The sequence below is a fragment of the Leopardus geoffroyi genome, chromosome B3, assembly GCF_018350155.1.
Source record: "Leopardus geoffroyi isolate Oge1 chromosome B3, O.geoffroyi_Oge1_pat1.0, whole genome shotgun sequence".
Classification (NCBI taxonomy): domain Eukaryota; kingdom Metazoa; phylum Chordata; class Mammalia; order Carnivora; family Felidae; genus Leopardus; species Leopardus geoffroyi.
This window is the reverse complement of record NC_059337.1, coordinates 105,621,936-105,641,233: the sequence shown is the minus strand read 5'-3', so window position 1 is coordinate 105,641,233 and position 19,298 is coordinate 105,621,936. Positions and strand designations below refer to the sequence as shown.

The 19,298-nt window shown below is 38.2% G+C and overlaps 1 protein-coding gene across 15 annotated transcripts in view; it reads right to left on the bottom strand.

Moving 5' to 3' along the window:
• The window catches only part of KIAA0586 (KIAA0586 ortholog), a 113,094-nt gene that overhangs the window by 6,756 nt on the left and 87,040 nt on the right, over positions 1 to 19,298 (bottom strand). For 9 of the 15 annotated variants that reach the window (XM_045451103.1, XM_045451097.1, XM_045451101.1 and 6 more), the window contains one exon: positions 1,238 to 1,303. The exons of 5 other annotated variants lie outside the window; for them this stretch is intronic. In XM_045451103.1, coding sequence (XP_045307059.1) covers positions 1,238 to 1,303 — 66 coding nt within the window. Of the gene's footprint in view, positions 1 to 1,237; positions 1,304 to 16,159; positions 16,397 to 19,298 lie in introns of those variants that run through there. One more of the 15 variants, XM_045451098.1, reaches the window with a different exon arrangement.

Genomic DNA, 19,298 nt, shown 5'->3' with positions numbered 1-19,298 from the left:
CGTTATTTGCTTGTGGGTCTGTTCCTGTTGAACATGTGCTTCAGCAGGACAGTGACTTTGTCTTATTTACCTCTGCATTCTACAAAGCTTTAGCATAATGGTAAGCAAACAGCGGGCCTTGCAATGATTGCTGAACCAAACTGATCGGCTTCCACCTCAGCAGTCTGTGGTTTCTCCGTAACAGCTTGCTTACATTCACAGCGACCAGATCCTGTCTTTAAAATCAGCCCTGAGTTCCAGCAATGCAGTTGCTTCCCAGCTGTCTGTGAAAATGTTACAGTATTTCAGCTGTATTTTATTGAGCTCTTGAAGCATTTTTCCTGTCCACCCTGGGCTCATCTACTCTCACTTTAATTCCTTGTTTAAGCAGCTGCTAAACTATCCTGCTGTATTCAATTCTCCTCACATACTTACCCCGGCTCTACAGATTTTGCAGCACCATAGCTTCAGTGCTTGAGAACAAATACTATGAGTCTATATGAAGAAGGTGCCTGGTCATTTGATGTGAAGTACAGTAGGTGATATTTTATTTACCTGTGCTTTCCAGAATTAGTCCCTGTTCAACACTTCTTGTCTTACTTTCATGTTTAAACGGGTGATTTAAAATGCTGCCCTCGTCTCATTCCAAAATCTGTTCTAGACATAGAAATCCTATTGCATGTTTTACGTTTACTATTGCTTCTGTTTTTAAAATGAATTGACAAATGCTTATTTTGAAATGTATAATTTAGGATACAGATAAAGCAGTTCCTATAGGAAGAATAAATGTATTGGCACCTGTAAAAACAACTCCAATTCTTTTTCCTCTAAAAAGCAATAGTTAATGTGAAAGGTTTGTTTCTTCTTATGCCAGGTTCCAGCTGCTTCACTTTGTTTAAAACTGACTTCAAAGTTTAAACACTGTCCTGTCCCAACAAATAACCTCCCCCAGATGGAATTATCTTGAGTACTATCCTTAGTGCTCTGAATACCACACCTGCAGCCTTTTAATTCAACATTTTATAAACTTTCCAAAGGGAAATGAAACATTTTTTTCTGTCCCCTAACTTATGCTTTTTGCAGGGTTGAGTTTAGCACAGGGAGTTCTATTACCGGGGGTGAGTTTACAGATATTTGAGAAGAATCTAAAAAGGTGTAATTAGTATCTCAACTGTGCTGATTATTATGAAAGAAAGCATAAGAAAATGGAAAATCTGAAGAGCTCCAAGTTCAACAACTTTTAATGTAAAAATCTTACCTGTAAATACGGATGCGAGGTACAGATTGGGCTCAATTTGTGTCTGATCCGTATCACCTGATGAAGCTACATTGAAATTTTTTTCATAAGAAAATCCATTAGGCCCAGAAATAACTATGATTCCTTCCTATTCACTAAAAAGAACACAAACTACATGCACTCCCACAGTTACTCTCATAAAACCAGGTAAATAGAAGCCTGATCTAATGGCCTTAATATAAAAAAGGAAGTTAAACAGTTGAATTTTAATCATTACCAATAAAAAAAAAAAAACCCACTTTACCTAATGATTATCTCTATGCATCAAAAACGAGGGAAAGGGGGAAACAAAGAATCATTAGAGAATTTGCAATTTGTATTAACTAAGAGAAACTCATGGACCATTTCTTCCAAGGTTAAAAGTTTTTGCAGATTCTCTTACTTAGGGATTTAATGGTTACAAAAAGAAGTTTAGACTCTCCCTTCACCTGGGCCAGTCTGGGGCATCCTGCCCAACACCATCTATGTGAAGCAGCCAGTAATGTTGTCAGAGAACACAGAAGAGCAATACACTGTTACACCAAAGCCGAATTTTAATATCAAAATGAATATCAAAATGAAGTAGGCTGGGGAAAAACTATGGCTAGGGAATTATGAAGTCAACTTAAATAACTGAAGAAAGAAAGCGGTAGCACATGTGGTTCTCTAGCCCACAAGGCACCCTGGGCACCAAGGGCTTGTGCCCTTGTTAATGGCATGCTGTGAACCTGTGCTCTGCAACACAGTCAATCAATAACCATCAATATTCGTTATTTCAAACAAATCTTTAGGGCAGAATGATTTGGAAAAAAATTGAAAGATGGTATAATCAGTATTTTCTGGTTTTCTCTAAAAATAAGCATCTCTCAAGTTTCCTTTACTTCACAAAAATTTCAGTGGATTTGGAAGAAGATATTTAAATGAACATTATTTTAAGCAATGCATCATTGATTAAAGCAAGCAATAGATTCTCACTGGTGACAAACATTCATGTTAGCTATTGTAATCATCCTGTTGGAAATCTAAAAATTAAGTATGTCAAAAAATTAAATGTAATACAGATGAATGAAGAAAAAAGGCTTACAAAGAATGGTTTTAGAAGAAAATATAGTTTGGGGCGCCTGGGTGGCGCAGTCGGTTAAGCGTCCGACTTCAGCCAGGTCACGATCTCGCGGTCCGTGAGTTCGAGCCCCACGTCAGGCTCTGGGCTGATGGCTCAGAGCCTGGAGCCTGTTTCCGATTCTGTGTCTCCCTCTCTCTCTGCCCCTCCCCTTTCATGCTCTGTCTCTCTCTGTCCCAAAAATGAATAAACGTTGAAAAAAAAAATTAAAAAAAAAAAAGAAAATATAGTTTTATGAAGGTAAGATTGTGGGCAAATACAAGTTATCTGTTATATTGACAATCTGCAAATAGACCAAAATTAAACATCCAACTCTGATATTGTTTTAAAATAATCTTTACATGTATGAAAAGTGCTTATTATGATGTTACTATATAAACACTGTCTATTTTCACTTCCTACTCTGCCTCTAAGTTTCTGAAAAAGAGCGAGAGGTTACTGCTTGGCCCCTTTACAGCTACCTTTCCGATTTTACACAGCACCTATAGTACAAAGGCGGCCACAATGGTACCAATCAGTCCCACCTCAGAGGCCCCTTCCGTTGAAGAACCACTTTGTGTGTGTGTGTGTGTGTGTGTGTGTGTGTGTGTGTGTGTGTGTGTTTGTGTGTGTAGCAAGTAAAATTAAGTGGCAGCCTGCTCTGAAGTGATTGCTTCAAGGCCCAGAATTTAAACTTCTCTATTGTGTTATAGTAAGAAAAAGCGACGTCATCCCCTTTTATACCAAACAGAGCTGGGTAGAAACTAAGAAAAGAAAAAGGAAATCTACTATAGGTCTAGCTAGGATTCCATTAAAAATTTTTTTTTTATGTGTCCATCATTATTATAGGAGGTGTTGTAAAAACCACAAGGAAGAGTAAGACAGTCTTAATCCTCTTTAACCATAAAGACAAAACTACAGAGTTGACAGTAGTGAGCAAATCTTCCAATTAATGCTCCTGTTCTACCTCAAGTATAAGGGATTTTAAAGACTAACAATTAATTGAGCTCTCTGCCTGTTAACATCATACCACTTCTAGCTGTTAATGTTTCCATTCTGTAACTCGAATTCTTCTTCTATTCTTGGTAACTTCTCTTTGCCTCTTCTTGTTCTAGTGCCTTCTTTTTTTATTCTCTTTAAGAAAGTGCTATATATTGTACCTGGCTGGCTTTGGAGAAAGGAGCTGTGAAACCTCTTCTAAACAGCGATTTTCAACAGGATTGGGGTAGGGAGAAGGGAAAATCTGAATTGCTTTTGGGGCTTTTTCTAACAAGGTCTCCCTTCCATTCTGATAGGTCCACCCTCCAAAGGAGGTGTTCTCCCTCAATGGGACTTGCCGCTGCAATGAAACACCTCGGAATTCTTAACAACCTAAATGTGAATTTTATACACTGCATAGTCTTTGCAATAAAAAGGAGCATATTTTCTAATATTCAGATTCTTTGCTTAACAAAAACATTTTCCTGAAACTTACAAAAACAACAGCTTATTTCTGCTTTATTAAAACAATGAATTTTAACTCAAAAAAGAATAACTGTTTCATTACTCCAAACCAAAGCATACTTAAGTCATTTCTTTATATCCAACAAAGCAGCGTTAGTAAAAACATACAAATGGAAATAATATGCTAAATCTGTTATTATTTTTAAGATGTGCCTTCAGTAAGTCATTTCATAGGCTGAAGTGATTTACTGCAATGCTGGGATTTTCATAAAAGAAAAGAAAAAATAAATGGTTTGCCTCCATTATTCTTCCTTATTTTCCCTAAGATGCCTAATTCAGTCCTTTATGTATAGTTGTTCAAGAAATAGCCAGCCGACCAATGTTTCTGAAACCTTTATATCATATGGATATACTACTCTGTGATCTTTTAGAAGTCATTTTCTGGAGAAAAAAAACGCCCATTTTATTCTATTCAGTCTACACTGTAGTATGAAAGATAAAAAAAAAAAAAAGTTGCAAGTAACTGACAAGCAGACATGATATTCGAGAGTCAGCTGTAAGCCAGTAGCTAAGAGCACAAACCTGGAAGCTAAACTGCCTGAATGCAAATCACCGTACCAATGGGGGCTAGCTGTGACCCCTGGGAGAAATACCACCACTTGGTGGGATATTACCATTTTGTGCTTCAATTTCTTCTTCTATCTCATGGGTTTCTTATGATCATTAACACAGATTATAGATGTAAATAACAGAGCAGTGCCGACATTTATTACTCAACAAATGGTAGTTTTATTACTTTGTGGCTTGTGATTATTTCGAAATAGTTTTGGACAGGCAGATTTTTGTTAAAGAAAAAGCAACTTTGCTGCTTATATATTACAGCAGTAGAGCTGCAAGGGATCCCCGAGATCGTCTTATCCTTGCTAAGATGGTAATCAAGATTCAGAAAGATTAACTGACAAATCAAGGTGACATATTGGTAAGAGGGACTGAGCCCAAAGCAAAACAGTTCTTTCATCACCTCCCAACTTTTTCATACTCTTCTACTAGGCTATGTCTTCAGATATTGAGACCTGTCAGAACAATCAGAAATTCTCTCTTCTACTTTTAAGAAAATTACCAAGGAAGGAAACATAGTATAATGTTTTAAGATTTAAGAGCACAGCCTTTGCTTTCAGAGTTGGACTGCATTTGATTCCCAGTTCTGTCATATATTAGCTATGTGTTCTAGGGCAAAATATGTCAAGTCTCCGAGCCTCAGGTTCCTCAGATACATAATGAGAATAGTATGATCTACCTAACCGGGTTGATGATGGCTCTTAGCAGAGTACCTCACATACAGGAAGTATACACAGGTGGTACCTACTATGTGTGGTTGATATTATAAATGTAAACAAAACTCTGCCCAAAGTGGGAGACAGTCTTGATTTCTATAATAATTTCTCCTAACAGTAAAAAAATAAAATAAAATAAAATAAAATAAAATAAAATAAAATAAAATAAAAAAGCCACTATCTCAGTATCAGAGTCATCTATTGTCATCTGTCCCTTTAACAAGTAGCTACCTTATAATTCACACTTGCTGGGTGAGGGGGTTCACTGAAAAGGTGAGTATTGTGCCTTGCAGGTGAGGATTCAAACACACTGTATACCCTGGCCAACGTGATTTAAAACTGCTTCCCAAACTTGTTGTCTCTTACACTTCCTCACCCTACTGCTCAAAAGTGAAGAAACATAACACTCATTGGTATTTAAGTCAAAGGCTGAGAAGGGAAATTTTCCAAATATTTGATCTACAAATTTCTATGGAACTTAGCAGTGGATAAAGCTAAATAAAAACTTGAGTCACAAATAACCTAAGCATATAATTTATCCTTTTTCCTTTACTGCAAAAGACAAATGTGTTAACCTTTATCTAAATGTTTAAAGATATCATGACATCAAAACAAGTGATCTGAAATGGAACCCAAGGCTGGGAAAGCAGGGACACTGCTGAAAAAGCTTTAAATGAGGACACACACTGGTTACTAGGCTATGGTAGCACTTGTATACTATGCTTCTCCCAAACACTCACCTTAGTTCAATACTTCAGCTTTTTATCTAAATGGGCACTCAAAATCTTGTAGCTACATGGTGCCCACTTGAAAGGAGGCCACATTGTTATATTTCTTTTCTTTCTTTTTATTACATGTTATTGTATTTCACAAGGTGGTATTTAAAAGGATAGCAACCTGGGCTTTACAATGTTTGTACTCTTGTATTTACAATTTTTTTTATTATTGGCTTGAAAGTTTATCTTTTGGTTTTTAATACTATCTTTAGTAAGAATCACCACTACAGTAATATTTAAATCTATACATTATTATTTTAGATTATGATTTTAAATAAATTCTCTATGGATTATTTAAGAAAACTGCATGGCACTATATGGCTGTTAAGGATATAAAGTTGAAGGCGTCAAATAATAAATTTTTTAGCCCACAAAGCAAGAGTTTTTAAATGGGTGCCATCCAGAATATGAAACAAAAGCTAATAAGGAGAAATCTAAAATGAATAATGTTTAGAATACCTGGATGTTGTATACCAATTTGAGTTCACTGGGGAAAAAAGGGACCATTATTAGAGTAGTTAAAAAAATATAAAAAGAAATTAACACCTTTTAAACAAATAATCTGGCCAGATTAAGTTACTCATTGGCCGCCTATCTAACATGTATACCATTCTCTCCAATAATAGCATTTTAGAAATCATATCTTGGCAGCGTACAAGCTTATAGTCAACTGCCAAGGAGGTGACTGGTAATTTAAAAAATAGATGACCTACCTACCTGAATGCAGACCAAGCTTTATTTGAATGACATACATTTAATTATTAAAGCTCACTAAAAACCATTTAAGTACTTGCATGTATTGCTGTGTGGTGTTATGACAGAGTTCCTACCTTTTAGGGGCAGGAATGTCTAGAGGAACATTCCAGCATTAAAATTTGGTTGAGAACTGAGAGTTAGAGTAGACAATTTTATCTACGGTGCACTTCCTGTTGGTTGAATAGCCTGTGACACAGCTACTAAAACAAATTCCTGTCAGATAATTCTTTATAAAAGCATGCCGTAATGGTTTGAAAACAAAAAGAATCTTAAAAATTACAATAGGCTTGCCTCGTGAAAGAAGCCATACATTCTGTGTGATTTCATTTATTTACAGTAGAAAAATAAGAGAACTAGTCACAGGACGGTGGTTATCCTCGAGGGGTGGAGGCTGTAACAAAGGCAACATGAGGGGGCTGTGGGGGGGGGGGGGTGCTGGCGATGTTCTGTTTCCCCGAGCTGGGTATGGATTACACAAGTGAGCTTCGTTTTGGGAAATTCTTTCAGCTGTACACTCATGATATGTGTATTTCTCTGTGTATATACTATACTTCTCTTGAAATTGAAAAAACAAAACAAAACCCAGTAGATTAGTTTCAGCAATTGAAAGGTGATTGCTTCACAGTTTTGAACTGTTTTCCAACAATTGGAACAGCCAAATAACTAATTTTACCAGCCGTTAACACCAAGTGAATAGTTGCTAACTCACAGGCCATACTGCTAATGACCAAGACAAATTCCTTTCTGTTTCTTTTCTTAAAACCTTGAAATACCAGGGAGCTGAAATTATTCAGAAGCGGAAGGTGAATTTTGTTGTTGTTGTTGCTGTAGTTGGACTCCACAGGACTTACTACTTACGGGATACTTGATGCTCTGTGACAATTAGCTACTCAATGTATTTGAAATCATAAACTAATATCATTTTACCTAATCTTGAAAGCATTTCTAAAACATTAATACCTTCTGTAAAAGTCATTTAATTCTTTTTTGGTGCAAAAGAGTTTTGCTGTTACACTTTATGAAGCAATGTGACATCAGAGCTACATTTAAACACAACTCTTGGGGCGCCTGGGTGGCTCAGTCAGTTAAGCGTCTGACTTCGGCTCAGGTCATGATCTCGCGGTCCGTGAGTTCAAGCCTCGCATCGGGCTCTGTGCTGACAGCTCAGAGCCTGGAGCCTGTTTCCGATTCTGTGTCTCCCTCTCTCTCTGTCCCTCCCCCGTTCATGCTCTGTCTCTCTCTGTCTCAAAAATAAATAAGTAACATTTATAAAAAAAATTTAAAAATAAAGAAATAAAAAAAACTCAACTCTTATTCAACAATAACTCGTACAACTTTAATGACACACAGCCACAGATTGTTACAAAAGGTCACTGTTGTCCCATTCTTGTAAGTGACATCTGATGGTTAACAAAACTGGAGGCAAAGTAACTCCCTAACAGTTGCTAAGTACTTTGAACCCAAGTGCTTCTACAGTTTGCATACAGAACATCTATTTTCTGAGATGGAGATCCTTCCTAAATATGAAAACTTCTCCAGGGGCGCCTGGGTGCCTCAGTCGGTTGAGCGGCCAACTTCGGCTCAGGTCATGATCTTGCGGTCTGTGAGTTCGAGCCCCGCGTAGGGCTCTGTGCTGACAGCTCAGAGCCTGGAGCCTGTTTCAGATTCTGCGTCTCCCTCTCTCTGACCCTCCCCCGTTCATGCTCTGTCTCTCTCTGTCTCAAAAATAAATAAACGTTAAAAAAATTAAAAAAAAAAAACTTCTCCATATTACAGCCTGTGACGATCACTAAAATGACACCGTATTATCTGTGTAGCTTTTAAAAAAAAATTTTTTTTTTCAACGTTTATTTATTTTTGGGGCAGAGAGAGAGACAGAGCATGAACGGGGGAGGGGCAGAGAGAGAGGGAGACACAGAATCAGAAACAGGCTCCAGGCTCTGAGCTGTCAGCACAGAGCCCGATGCGGGGCTCGAACTCCCGGACCGCGAGATCGTGACCTGGCTGAAGTCGGACGCTTAACCGACTGCGCCACCCAGGCGCCCCTCTCTGTAGCTTTTATAGTAGATTTTGCCATATCTAGCCATTCCTAACTAAATTTGGAAACAAAAATTAAATGTGACACGGTGACCAGTTTACTTCCCCAAGGCCAGGCCGGGTACCTTTTGAAAAAGAGTGAAAGAATGAAAAATGAGCTTTCAAATCCAGGAAGCCACTAGAAAATAAAAACACCACCATTCCAGATCCTAAAATTAGAGCTTTAAGGACTTTCTGTTGACTAGTAAGTTTTTGGGGGGAGGAAGTGGGGGGGGGGAGGGTGGACTCCTGCTCACTGTACACACGACACCGATGGGAATAAGGGCCAGTCCAAGTTCTACGTTACCATCACTCTGGGTAATAGCTCCAAGCTGCAAGGCACAGCTGTATAGGCCCTGCCAGCAAGGCCATCGCAGCCGTGCTTTGATAGCGTGGGGCCCTGAAGTGTCAGGATATAGAGAAGGCAGCAGTTGTTGGCTGTGAAAACAGTCTGATACAAACCAGATGGGAACTTACTAGATGGGCAACACAAAGGAAAACAATTGGCTCATTCAACAAAGTCAGGCCCCTGCCCCAGAGAATTCACAGAAGACAATAACAGTCACCCAGAGTTGATGCAAACAAGAAACAGCCATGTGGTTACAGTTTAAAGAATTGTTTTTCCTCAGACTAAACAAAGTTTTGATTTCTAATTCTTGTATTCATTAATTGTAGTTTGGTGAACGAGCCTTTCTGTCAAAGACAAATATTTCATTTATATAATATATACTTTTGTGACACCAAGAGAAATACATGGGGACATAGAAACTAATTTTGTGCTGTTTCCTACAAAGTGTTATGAACATAGGCTAAGCTCTTTCAAGAAAGAGGAAAACCTAGAGAGTGACTGCTCATGCTGATGCAGCGATTAGAAAATACCCAACGTAGTATTTCCATGACTTCCTAAGTCTGATTTGTTTTGATGTAGGCAGAATGACACAAAAGGCAATAATCACAAGGTTCTCAGAAGTACATTTCTACCTAAATAATTTTTTCTGACTTCATTACATGGGAAGTATTATGGCAATTATATTCACGGGGAAAAAGAGCCAGCATTCTCCCTAACCTGACTGTGTGAATCTCCTCACACTAAAAAGTGCCAGTTGACAAGTACAACCGAGAGTAACAATTAGATTTTAGGGCACCTTTTTGGCAATGACATTTCACTTAAAGACTTCTATGTGTTGCACAACAGAGTAATTTGTTCTGGTATTTGAAAACATAGTATATAGCATTCTAGCTTAAAATAATTCACGGCTGCATCCTCCCCCCTCCCCCCCCCCCCACTGGAAATCCCAGCACAACTTGGGCCTCTGCATTTACCACTAATCACAAAATACACCCAAGAAAGCCTTCTACCTGTAATCATCATTCTTTGGTGATGGATAGGAGCCTATCGAGGAAGCTGAAAATAACAGTATTTTCATGCACATGTTTGAACATATCTTATAATGAAGTAATCCTGTTCTGTTTTGTACATTTATAACAAAAAATAATGAGGTTTCACAGAATTGTGAAAATTAATGTTGCACCTGAGACACAGCTCACATTTCCAATTTACGTGGGCTGTATTTCCAGACTTTTCACTAACTCTTCCTGCCCTAAAAGCGAGGTCGAACACTTAGAGATAACTTTCCTGTTGCATGAGATCTTTCATCCCTGGCAAGGTAATTCTGAAGTAGACCAGAGAAACAGAAGTGGGGTAACAACTCGGGTGTGTGGAGGCTGATGCTGTCGCAAGCATTTCCAGCCATATGCATTTCCCCTTGCTCTCTGCTGCATACACATTCACACCTTTTTTTTTTTTTTAAGGTCTAAATTAGTGTGTGGCAATGTGCTGGATAACTGACCATTTTGACTAAATTTACTCATCAAATCCAAGAAATCGGTCTCTGCTTATATTACAACCTGAATTCCCCTGCAAAAAGCAGGAAAGGAAAAACTAAAAAGGGTTATTTATTGAAGTGTTACATAGAGGGAATTAAGAATAAATGTGTCAGTTCTGCTAAAACTTTATTAAAATTTTTCTCAGCACATGGAATCAACTCTCTCACATAATGATTAACAGAGGCAGTTTGTCTTGGGCTTATCAGTAAATGTATTTGTTAGACCCTGGGTTAACTTATGAAAAAAAAATAGGTTGTGACCATTTCTATTATTAGGCATACTGATAATTATTTTCACACTTCTTCAGAATCTGCCCATTTCTACCTTAATGGGATGATTATATATATAAAGATATCAGCATAATGAATTGGCATAAATTTTCTAAGAAAAAAACAAGTAATTACATTTAATAAGTTTTACTTCATAAATAGATCTTGATATGATTTCAGAGAGTAAGACAAGGGCCAAATCATGCAGGGTCTTTTAGGTCAAAGTGAGCAGTCTGGACTTTATTCTGATGCAAAAAGAAGTCTTTGGAGGTTTCTAAGCTGGGAGTCATGTGATCTGACTCATATTTTTAAAAGATCACTCTTGCTTTGAGTGGATAATAGACAAGAGGGGAGCAAAAATGTATACAGGAGAGAACAGTTGAGAAATTTCTCAAGATAATACTAAGGTTGAAAAATGTTATGCTTAAAAAATCAACTGCACACCTGCAGAAGGCAGCAAACTTAGCTTGATATCAAGTCACTGAAAAAAACTCTTGGTTTTATTGGAACACTGGAAACCACAGTATTGAGCAACAGTATTTAATAACGTCTGTAAACATTGAGATAATCTAAGAGAAGTGAGGTTAACCTCTCCGAACCTCTGCTTTCCCAACTGTATAATAAAAGTAACAACAATAATAAGAAAAACATCTGTACATATTCACAAGTTTGCTGTGAGAATGAGAGCTACGCTACATGAGACTTCTTTGTCATCTGTAAAGCACCTGACAAATGTTGGTTTCATTGTTGTGTGTTTGGGGAAGAAACAGATCTACCATACTTGGTGATGACTGGGTTCTGTCCCAGCAAAACTTTACACAAGATATACTGACGGGAGTATGGTCAAATTAGTAAGGAGCTTGGGAACAATATTATATAAGGAAGAGTAAAAGGAACATAACACACAGACTTTGGATTATGATTGCTGCCATCAAAAACTTGAAACACTGTCCCACTGAAAGACCTAACACCCAACAGGACAAAACTAGAACCAATAGTGAGAAGTTATGGAGAGGTGAATGTTAACACAGAAAGAATAATTAGTGCTTTCCAGCTGTAAAATGTATAGCAAACTAGCATGTTCCCTATACTGTGGGGTGATCATCTGTTTGGTCTAATTTCCCTTTTGCTGGCTCCCTCTCATTTCTCTCTTTAAATCTTGAAAGTGTCGGGATCTTAAACCTGGGATGCTTCTCTTCCCTTTCCGTACTCAGTCCTTAGGTCATCTCCTCCATACCCACAGCTTTAAATAGTGTCCACACAATCAACTCTCAGATTTACAACCCCAGTCCCAACCTCTTCCCTGAGCTCAAATAACAAACTGCCAACCCGATTCTTCACTTGGAGATTTATTAGGCTTCTCAAACTTCACATGCCCTATGCAGAATGACTGGTTTTCACCTCAGTCTTCCCAGTAAATGACACCATCATTCACCCGGTAACTTTTGGAAACTTAGGAGTAATTAATCCTTGCCTGTGCTATCTACTACACTACACATCTGATCCACTTTAATAAATAATTTTTGAAATGAACTCATTCTTCAGTAATTCTATCAGGTATACCATCAATATATAGAGCCGGAACGTGACCACTGTGACACCCCCACCGGGGCCCAAGCCACTACCATCTCTCATCTTGATTACCGCAAGTCTTCCGGTTGGTCTCCCTGTTCCCAGTACTGTCTTCCTATAGTGTGTTTTCCAGCTAGCTGCCAGGGTGATGTATTTAAAAATATAAATTAGAATTTGCCATTCTCCTGCTCAAACCTTCCACAGGAATCTCATCATACTCAGAATAAAATCCAAATTCCTTCCCAGAGACTTACAGGGCTCCATGTGATCTGCCTACATTTCGTTTCTCATTTCCCATCACTGCCCCCCTTGCACACACCCCTCCAGCCACGCTGGCCTTCTTGCTGGGTAAGAAACAGATCTACCATACTTAGTGATGACTGGGTTCTGTCCCAGCATAACTTTACGCAAGATATACTGACACATCAAGCTCATTCCCACCTCCAAACCTTCATTCTTCCTAATCCTTCTAGATGGAATACTCCTCCCCAGGGGTTTGCAAGATTTCCTCCTTCGGTTCATTCTCTGCAAATGCAACTCTTTCAAAAAAAACTTCTCCAACCAAATGTTTTAAAGCAGCAAACCACTCACCTTGTTCTCTTCATTATTCATGACCCTGCTTTATGACTTAATTGACACTAGAAGTGCAAACCGCTATCGACGTTATTTTTTAAATAAATAAAGCAATACCTTTAAAAAATGTTTTGTTTTTATTTGGAAATAATATAAAACTTGGAGCAAAATTGCAAGAATAGTATAAAGAAAGAAGCTCATATATCACTTACCCAGATTCACAACTGTTAACCTCTTCCCCTGTGTTTTAGGTTGGTGTGGTATTTATCCATGACTACATTCAGGTTATGCACTCTTGGGTAGAATACTACATGGAAATGTTGTGTCCTGCTCAGATATCCTACCTGGATAGCACACAGCGTTTATCTGCCCCCTATGGTAATATTAATTTTGACTGCCCAATCAATGTACTAGCTTTTGTTTTCCCTTTCAACTAATGAACCAATCTATGAGGAGATACTTTAAGACCACGCAAATATCCTTCTCCTCATTAAAACTTCCTTCTACATTTAGCATTCACGGAGGATTCTTGCCTGGTCTAATCTTTACTAGGGTGATTGCAAAACGCTGGCTTTCCAATATTAGTGCTCACTCCACATTTGTCTGTTGACACTTGGCATTCTTCTGTAAACGCTTTATTTTTTTTCACAGCATTTATTGTCATCTGAAATTTTTGTAAATTTATTTACTATTTGTAGGGATTTCAACTTTTATGTTTACAGTATCCCAAGGTGGTGAACAGTACCTGGCACATAACAACTACTCAAGAGTGAATAAATGAATGAATGAATGAATGAATGGAGAGAAAGAGAAAGAAAATTGTTTAAAAAAAAAAAAAAAAAAGGCCCCTGCACTAGATGGGACAATAGAGTCAACTAATACATTTGATCCAATACACATTTACTGAGAACCTACCATATAAAGTGCTGTGCTATAGAATGTAGGTGGAGCAGGGATGAATGAAATAAGGTGACTGTGTCTAGGAAATTTCCTTCCTAGAGAAGGAGACAGGCTGGAAGAAAATACTCCTACAGAATATGACACTAATGAGGGCTAGAAGTGAAATATATGCCAAACGGTATGGGCCCTTCAAGAACACAGAATGGATCATGAATGTCTATAGGGGATGGGGACGTTGTGTCAGAGGGCAGGGGAGGGGATAGTTCTAAGTAAAGACACAGAAAAAGGCATGGGGGTGGGGGTGGGGTGGGAGCTCAGAAAATACAGGGAATAGGGGGATGAGGGGCTCAGAAGGAATAGAGTGATGAGGTGTGTATGGCTACACACCACCTGAAGGATCATGAAGCCCATCCCTCATTCTGCAGATGAAAAATAAATGATCCTGCTTATTCTACACTCATTCCCTGTCCCATTTGCTTCTCCCTTTTCTCACCTGAGTGCCATCCCTAACCTCTTCCTTCCCCTCCTCCCCCTTCCCTCTCCACTATCTCCTTACCCCCCTTTTCCCTTCTTCTATTCCCTCCCTTTCTTTTCTTTTCTTCTCTCAGGATGACATCTTTCCCCCTCTCCCTCTGTCAAGAGTAGAATGAGGTGGGATCGAGGCTGCAGGTGGAAGTTACCTTTATAGAGGGAAAAAAGCATAGCTCTTTCTTCAACCCCAAAGTAAAAAATATGAAAAGACTAAAGTAGAGCTATAAGAATTTGGGGACAGAATAGCTATAAATCTTCACATTCGAAAGAATAGACCTCAGAAAAGCAAAAGCATGCATTAAAAGAGAATTGAGGGATAAACCTGGGATTAAGGATTTGAGGTGAAGGGCTGGAATAGGTGCTATCTGGGAGCGAAGGTCAATATGAAATTAGTAAAAGAATTCCTGGGGAATGGCAAAAGTCCCACTCAAGCCCCACGGTTTGCTAACAGGCTATAATTACACAAATAGCATCATCATCCTGCAGGATTTGGTGAGCAGAGAACAAAATCAGAGACCCTTGAAAGTAGGAGGAATGCAGAGTGGGGATTAGCATAGATCAAAGAGACATCAAGTCTTGCATGGTGATAAGACAGAACTGAAATGGGTCAACCATATAGGTCAGGCAAGATAGGAGGCCCCAGGAATAGCCAGTCAAGAGAAGTAAGACCAAGTAATTGGAGGTCCCACTACAGGTGGGAGAAAGAACACATGACCAAAGTGGTTCTGTTTAACTGAGGCACTAGCTACTTCACAGTATCTGCTCCGGTGTCCCATTATGCAAATTAGTCATGTTAGGGGAGGAAGGAAAAAAGAGGCATTAAGCTGTATAACGAATAAGACAATTATCCCTACACACTCCAAGGAGCACGCTGCTCATTATTCCAAATATATAGGCTCACCTTTGTTTACAGTTAGATGGGGAAAGGCTAGGGCCAAAGGCAAAAATTTGGGGGCATTTTACATAAATAAAATCTTATTCTATAGAACATCAATAATAATAGTGGTAAAAAGCAAAATTATTATGGATAAGAAACTTTATTAACTTTTCTACATAATAAAATAAATTATGTAAGTACAGGGGTGCCTGAGTGGCTCAGTCAGTTAAGCATCCGACTTTGGCTCAGGTCATGATCTCACGGTTCATGAGTTTGAGCCCTGCATCGGGCTCTGTGCTGACAGCTTGGAGCCTGGAGTTTGTTTCAGAGTATGTGTCTCCCTCTCTCTCTCTGTCCCTCCTCCACTCATGTTCTGTCTCTCTCAAAAACAAATAAAAGTTTTTTAAAAAGTAAAATTTAAAAAAATTATGTAAGTACAATAAAAAGGAAAAAAATGTTTACAAGAACAAAAAGGAAGGTTACTAGGGGTGACAATGAAATTATGTTGCCTTTTGCCATCAGAGGTGTATGGGGGGGGGTATTTCCTAAGAAATTTAGTCATTTTTAATACCTTCATGTGTACCTGATACTACCCCTAATCTTTTTTAATATATTTTTTTAGTTTATTTATTTATTTTGAGAGAGAGAGCACAAGCAGGGGAGGGGCAGAGAAAGAGGCCAAGAGAGAATCCTAAGCAGGCTCCACACAGTCAGCGCAGAGCCCCACATGGGGCTCAAACCCATGAACGGCGAGATCATGACCTGAGCTGAACTCAAGAGTTGGTTGCCCAACCGACTGAGCCACCACCCTGGCACCCTTGCCTCTAATCTTAATCTTTACTTTTAATCAGGATGCCACAGCTCATATATAATTGTTGAGCTCTTGAGTTATCAGTTTCTCTCTTGGATTTAAAGATGAGAGAATTGCTGACAGAATGAATTTCTAAAATACTCACTTGCCAATAGATAGGATTACAGATTGGAAATCCCCTTGGTTTTATAAGCTTCAGTATATTTAGTTGCCCAGCATGCAAGTCAATGGAAAGTTCTGTAAAATAACCCAAGATTTTATATATATCTTCAATATATTCACTGGAGAGTGAAAAATTGTGTTGAAAATCAGTTTATCTCCCTAACACTGTACAGACATGTCCCATCTATAACATTTTCTTGCAAACATCCTTAAAGCTCAGGACCAATTAGAGGTTCAATTCCTAGCTGTTAAATAAGAGCTGATTACAACATGAGTATTCCAAAAGGAGAAGTGTCCTAGAGACAATCCTGCTAATCACAGCTAATATTTTCATAGCTCTTAATACGTGTCAGGTCCTATTCTAAGTGCACTGCATGTCTCTACTATATCAACACACACACACACACATTAAGTATCTTACCCAAGGTCACCAGCTAAGGATTAGCGGAGCTAGGATTTGAACCCAAGGCAGTCTGACTACAGAGTACAAGCTTTATGTTGTAGTGCTTCTAATTCTATAGTAGAACAGAAGTCACAAGACTATCTGGAGTCATTAAGCAGTATTTCACAAAGGGTGGTCTTCCTCCTCCTGTATCAAAATCACCAGGGATCCCAGTTAACATTCTGATTCTCAGGCCACACCTCAGGCAAACAATCAAATTCTCAGGGAGAGGTGGGGATCTAGATTGAATTCAGAGTGCCAGAGATTCCTATGTCTGTGAAGGTTTGACAACCACTGTATTAGAGACTAACAAAGAAACAATCTAGTAGTAGTTCATCCTGTAAGTATAGTAAGTCTATATTACTTCTCTATTCTAATTCATTCTGAATTGAAATAACCAAGCTTCTTTTTTTATTTAGGGTAGAAGTGGGTTAGTAGAATAATGTTAGTTATTAGATATATATTAGATTAGATATAGAGATAGATTAGATAGATTAGATAGAATAGATAGATTAGAAATAATCTATCTATTTTTGTTTTATTTATATAAAACTAAATTTGCCAAAAAATTAAAAGATTATTATATTGATTAGAAGAATAGCATTTATAACACATTAACTTAGAACTGCAATTAGTTTTCTTTGGGGAATGGCAGTGTAGTATAATAGAAATATTCAGAAATATTTCAGTAATATTCAGAAATATTACTGATCTAAGAAGATCAGATGCTACCACTAATCGGAGTTATGATCTTTGGTTCTATTGAACTGGATGGTCCCTCTGCCTTCAAGACTTATGAATCTAGGGGCGCCTGGGTGGCTCAGTCAGTTGAGCGTCCAGCTTTGGCTCCGGTCATGATCTCACAGTCTGTGAGTTTGAGCCGGGCATCAAGCTCTCTTGCTGTTGGCACACAGCCTGCCTCAGATCCTCTGTTTCCCTCTCTCTCTGCCCCTCCTCCCCGTTTACACACTCTCTCTTCTCAAAAATAAGTAAGTAAACTTAAAAAAAAAAAAAAAGACAAATCTACCTCACTGATAACCTACATTTACCTGTACAATTATTACTTTGGAAAATTAAATTATTCTTTAGTGGCTGATGAATAAAAAGGGCACTAAGTTAATCTATTGCTTTAAATTATATTTTACATCAATTTGATTTCAATAAAAATCATAAAACCTTTAAAGTCAGGTTTCAGGAAGTCTGGCTAAGGACAATGAAAGGGTTGCAGAGGTTTCTGGAATGTTGGCGAGTCTTCAAAAACAATGCTGGTGTATGCTTTTGGTGAGATGTGTTTAATGTCAAAGACTTGAGAAAAATCTAAGCTCTCCATGTACAGTGTACAATTAATTCTACAACAGGAAAATTAAATAATTTCCAAACTTAAAACTCTTACATAGAAAAGGAAATTACTTTTAGTGCCAACAAGTGAAAATGTTATGGAAATCCTTGAGCAGTTTTCAGTGTCTTATTTAACAGATCTTCCAGATCAATCCTTTTATATATTTTGCTCATTCTGATGGAATATCCTTAGTTACGCACATTTATCTCCATGATTACATATATGTGTGTGCGAATAAAGAATTATATATATATATATATATATATATTCTTTTACAAAGGTGTAAATCCTTTCTTGTAGGAATAAACAGCTGAAATAATCATCTGTGTTAAAAATCCATTAATGTGCCAGAAGAGTGTCTTTTCTCCCATGGATTATGCCCCCCGTCCTCCAAACATCCTCATATAAAATGGAAGAAATGTATACACATAAAGACAGTCAGCAGTGGACCTAACACGTGTTTTTTTCATCACTGTAAGAAAAAAGTGACAATCTGACAGTACAATTACATAAAGGTATTTCTCTTTTCATATTTAATAGCATTCTAACAAATTATTGGAAATGCAGTGATTTCAAAAATTATTCCTCTTAACCACCCTTTTCTTCTCTTTATCCCTTGAGAGTAGTTGCTTTGTCTTTTTTTTTTAATTTTTTTTCAACGTTTATTTATTTTTGGGACAGAGAGAGACAGAGCATGAACGGGGGAGGGGCAGAGAGAGAGGGAGACACAGAATCAGAAACAGGCTCCAGGCTCTGAGCCATCAGCCCAGAGCCCGACGCGGGGCTCGAACTCCCGGACCGTGAGATCGTGACCTGGCTGAAGTCGGACGCTTAACCAACTGCGCCACCCAGGCGCCACAACAGTAGTTGCTTTGTCTTATTCCTCCCTCTAGGTCCGCACTGCCTTCTACAGTCCTAAACATGAAAAGCATGCTGGGAAAGGTTGACCAAAGAATGAATATACACTGGAATATTATTCAGCCATAAAGAGGAATGAAGTAATGATATGTGCTACACTATGAACGAACCCTGGAAACATGTTAAGTGAAAGAAGCCAGACACCAAAGTCACATATTGTATGATTCCGTTTATATAAAATGTACAGAGTGGGTAAATCCATAGAGACAGAAAGTATGTTAGTAGTTTCCAGGAACTGGGGGAGAGGAGAAAAGAAAAGGAATACTAACAGGTATGGG